Source organism: Taudactylus pleione, unplaced genomic scaffold (genome assembly GCF_031769625.1).
Source record: "Taudactylus pleione unplaced genomic scaffold, aTauple2 ptg000148l, whole genome shotgun sequence".
Classification (NCBI taxonomy): Eukaryota; Metazoa; Chordata; class Amphibia; order Anura; family Myobatrachidae; genus Taudactylus; species Taudactylus pleione.
The window spans coordinates 865,675-870,495 of record NW_028284550.1 but is presented as its reverse complement, the minus strand read 5'-3'; the positions used below and the strand labels follow the sequence as shown (position 1 = coordinate 870,495).

General features: G+C 43.4%; 1 protein-coding gene across 1 annotated transcript; it reads right to left on the bottom strand.

Moving 5' to 3' along the window:
• Positions 1 to 507: 507 nt before the first annotated feature.
• On the bottom strand, positions 508 to 4,174 carry BOLA1 (bolA family member 1). Its single transcript, XM_088474182.1, has 2 exons — positions 4,093 to 4,174; positions 508 to 1,211 (listed from the first exon to the last, which is right to left on the bottom strand). Exon 2 carries the CDS (start codon positions 1,186 to 1,188, stop codon positions 751 to 753), a length of 438 nt encoding a protein of 145 aa, XP_088330308.1. The 5' UTR covers positions 1,189 to 1,211; positions 4,093 to 4,174; the 3' UTR covers positions 508 to 750.
• Positions 4,175 to 4,821: the final 647 nt, after the last annotated feature.

The window sequence follows — 4,821 nt, the reverse complement described above, 5'->3', positions numbered from 1 at the left end:
GCTCAGTGGTTACGTACAGTGACGCACAGTCGATCACATAGAAGACCACACTTGGGCGGAGAAACTGCACCTGCCATAGATCTAGGGCAAATTTCGATGGTGGCATCTAAAGACTCAGCAAGGAGGGCTTCTCAGACCTTGCACATTCGGGAGCACGGATGTACATCGGGGAAGGCCATTGCAGAGGCATTATTCAGCCCTAAAGCAGATTTGTATAGCGCCCTTTATAGAAGTAGTTGGACAGCACACTCTAAAGTATACGTTTTGAAGTTGTTAACTACAGAACCTACCTATCTGAAGTGGACCTGTCCACCTACAGTCAGTGGAGTCATCCATGTTGACTGCCATACCACGCTGCCGCATATCAATATGTTAGAACAAAAGGTATGGCCTGACTAATATTCATGAGGTAGTGGCTGTTTGTTCCCATTGGCTACACGGTTATTAATATTACTTCAGACCCCAAACATCTGCTTCCAGTGTGTGAAAGTTCCACTTTAAACACCAACCATGACCGCCAGAGTGAGCAATTTCTTTTTTTATTACAGGTAAATTTCAAATCTAGAACAAATAATGTATATCCTCATAAATGGTTTCATAATACTTCCAAACACAGATATAATTTAAACATCAATGTACATACATACAAGGTTTATACATTGTTTACTGATTGTATGATGGAATTATCAGCCTGGCTGGGTGCACAGAACAAGTACGTACTATACTATTCTCATTGTGTATTGTTCTCTATTACACTTGAGTACTGAGTTTCTTGGTCATTTGCGCATCATGTTTCGAGCCCCCCATGCATCCTGGGCTTTTTCCGACAGTGGGGTTGTCTTCCCACTGTTGTGGGGTCTTGGCCTGAATGGATAAGGCATGTACAGGACCGGCTAGCTCCTCTTTCAGCAAATCATTGACGAGTCTGTGTCTCTGGATCAGAGACTTCCCATTGAACAGATCAGACACAACTACAACTTTAAAGTGGGTCTCCGATCCGGGGGGCACGGAATGCATGTAACTCTCATTAAGCACCTCTAGGTGGCAGGGTTCCAATTTCTGACTCAGCTTGGACCTGATAGACGTCTCCACAGGCTTCTCCATGTTGCTCTGTGAGGAAAAATATCTCGATGTCGCTAAAACGGAGGGAATGCGTCTGTAAGCCTGGAGGAGACGTGCCGCCAGCATCAGCACGGAAAAAGGTATCACAACTGAAACGAGGACAAAGCAAAGGTTTTAACAATTTGTAGAAATATATTCTCTACTCTAGACAGATCTGTTGCGAATTATCTGCTAGTGCGCAATCTGAATATTTTAAGTTATCAAATATTATATATATATATATTTTCATCTGAAATTTTTCCTGGTTAGATATAAATCAGCAATTGAGAGCAGAACAACATGTCTTCCCTCAAGTAGCTGTGAAAAGACAGAGGCGCCTAGTGGAGGGTAGAGCATTGTAAGACGACCTATTGGAGCACTGAAGTGCATGGAAGACTTAACCACGCCCTCACATGCCCTTCAGCACGCAATATAGGAATGTACACAACGGGTCTTAGCTGTGCCCCCTCAGTTACCCCACCATAACTACAGCCCTGGCCCATCTGATGTCTCGGCGGACTGGTTTAATAAAAGGAAGATAACTGAATTACTTCAAACACGCATCATTCATTTACTAACAAACTGAGGTCAGCACAGTTGTCTCTATCCACCAGCACTGTTGCCTGCACAGAACCATGGCAGCCATTTTGCTGGCTGAACCAATATATAAGAACACTCAGCCTATCGATTTCCTAGAAACAAGTGACATCATCTGAGATGTAGCCCATCAAATTCAACATGAATTAAGTCACGGTGTAGTCTTATTCTATTCAGCGCGTGCTTTGTATAGAATAATGAAGCGCTGCAGTATAATACTCATCTTTTTTCCCTCAACATACTGTAGTTAAAATGGGACATTCTTCTGCGTGCCCACCATCAGAAGGTGAATAAAGGGCGACCCTGACCCGAGTGCCGCAGAGCCCCTGATGACATCGGGCTTCCAGGAAGTAAAGTCGTGTTGCCGCGTCAGTCGGCTGAAGTATTATTATCTGAGAGCGCACGCACCATAAATACTGCAGCTGGGACTTTTGTTAGTACATCAGCTGGACATAGAGGCAACATAAAGCTACTGCTGCAGCAGGTGGTACTGACACAAAGTGCAGCGGGGCAAGCTCTGCATATAGCAAAAGCCTGCATCTTATACAAGTAATTCAACCCCATTTCGGCAGAGATACCGCTTACAACAGTAGAGGTACAAGCTGGGACTATTGGTTCTAGTACAGCAGGGGGGTTGCATTCCTTTGTACTGTATAACAATTCCTCCTATTGCACAGATTGCTGTTGATTACAGGGGGCGATGCGTAGTTGAACGAAGGCCTGTGGGCGGGGAGTACATTGCGTATCTTCATGCTGCGCATAGTCAGGAGCTAAGCGCACTCAAGTACAGACAGGGGACTATTGCGTTACAAGATGCGTACAACTGTGCATACTGCTATGCAGCGCGGGATTAAACACGTCCCATTTCCGCCCACCTCAGGCGCTGACTTGGTGCTTTGTAAATACAAATACGGTCATTGTTCTACTTCTGCTATAGGACGTCAAAGCGGTTTGATAGAATTTTGTATTTAAAACCAGAATCTCTGTCAACACTAAAAAAGGCCCCTGTCTACCCCCCCCCATATACAAACATCATAGAAAGATATACAGCGTATCTATAAATACATTCATCACTTATCAAAACACATAGGGAGGATTTACAGTTGCAGGCAATTATGCTTGCTTAGCGTGAATGTGACGAAATGCGGATATTTGCCCGTACGCAGAGCTCTAACCCTGGCGCAAGAGCTCAGGCTGAAATCAGAGGCATCACTGCACACGCTCAGCATAACCCGCAGTTCCGTCTGTATGCCCTAAATAAACGCTGACTGCGTGCTACCGCCCTGTTACGTACTTTCAGCCGCAAGTGCAGATGAGACTGAGGTGAGTGTGACTCGTATAGCTCAGCTACACAATACGGACTCGTGGGCAACTTGGCATGAACCCCAGTGCTAGTATGACGCAAACAGGCGGTGACAAAACTCGTATATCCGCTTTATATTAGTGCACTAGACATGTTTAGTCACACAATTAATTGCATGGCATACCAAGGAGGACTGTGCGGTTATTCCCATAAGGATTCATAGGTTACAAGTCGGCATTCGCACACAATCCCGTAACCGAAATGTATTTCTGGTTCAAGGCGGCAATCCCATATAAAAGGTTTATTTTCCTTTAAATATCAATATAAGTGCCTCCTACAAAACATTATCTCCTTTTCAATAACTCTCTGAAGGGCAACCAAAGAGGGCCACAGGGGCACAGCTCCCAGCATGTCGTGTTGTGGCACAGAGAAAGCTGAGATTGTAGTCTCCTTGCAGCACATACCATGTGACTGTGGTTGCCAAGGTAGTCATGTAACACTCTGGAAAATATGAAGAGTCAGGGCAGCACTTTGGCGCAATGATTAGCTTAAGCCTCACAGCACTGAGGTCCTGGGTTCAAGTCCCGCAAAGGCACTATGTGCAGTTTGTATGTTCAACCCGTGCTTGCCTGGGTTTCCTCCGGTTAAAAAATTAACCATAGTGTAATGTGTGTATGTGGTAATGTATATAGAGTAAGCTCTACATACATATATATGATTTCTTTCTAATTTATTAACACATTAAATATAACTGATATTCTGCGCTGCTTCCCATGTTTCATGTTCAATATTTCAGCTCATTAATTAATAAAGTAGGAAAAGCAGAGTGTGAGGAGTAAGGTATGATGTTAGGAGGCTGAATTGCAATCTGCATCTAAAACAACTGACCTAGCCATAATAAATACAACCTGTCAAAGCCCTATCTTGCCTCACTCACCACAACGTATATAAACCACTGATGTTTATGCTGAATATGTGAGTGTGCAATCATGCAGCAATATAAGCAGTGCTCAGCACACAGTCCCTGGCTTCTGAGGGTTGCAAAAATACTGATAAAAGCTACATAAGCTCCAGAAGTCACCCAAACTTACTATGCAAAGCACCCTGCTGCCTGGTGTCCTTGCAGCCATGTACCAGGAAGGAGCTCTTCTCATTGCATTCTGGGAAATGTAGTTCTCTCCATGGTGTGCGGCTCCATGAATCCACAACTCCCACAATGCAGCTGGAGATCATACGCTGCACACAACTTCTAGCTGTGAATATAGGAACAATTTAGCATTTGAAGCCTCAGATGTTACAATGGGGTCATGTATCTTGTACAGCACAGAGGTGCCAGTTTATGTTCTTGAACTACAAGTCTTAGCATAATCCACTGCTTGGGCATGCTGGAACTTGTAGTTCCACGCCAGCCTAAAGATCCAGAGGCTAAAAGAACCCCTCTTCTCCACTGCAGTGTAATTCATGCTCACATATGGCAAGGTCTTTTTTACATACATTATTATTTACTGAAAAATGTTATATTCGGCCACCAGATGGCAGTCTTGTTTTCCATTTCCTGGTTTAATCCTCCCTGTTCCAAAAAACCCTATACAGTATACATGTGTATTAACTGAAATAAAAACATAGAAATACCCATACAAAATATATTTAATATTGACTATTTCAATGTAATTTTCCCCTCTAGGCAAAAATTTGCTATCCTACCTCCTGGGAGACAAATGAATGTAACTTATTTTTTTTAAATTTTTTTAATCCTATGTCAATATCACAAATTATCTTTAATGCTGGGTACACACTAGACGATATGTCGTTCGATCTGG

Coding starts and splice junctions, on each gene's coding strand:
- BOLA1 (XM_088474182.1), bottom strand. CDS start 1,188: ATGCTGGCGGCACGTCTCCTCCAGGCTTACAGACGCATTCCCTCCGTT.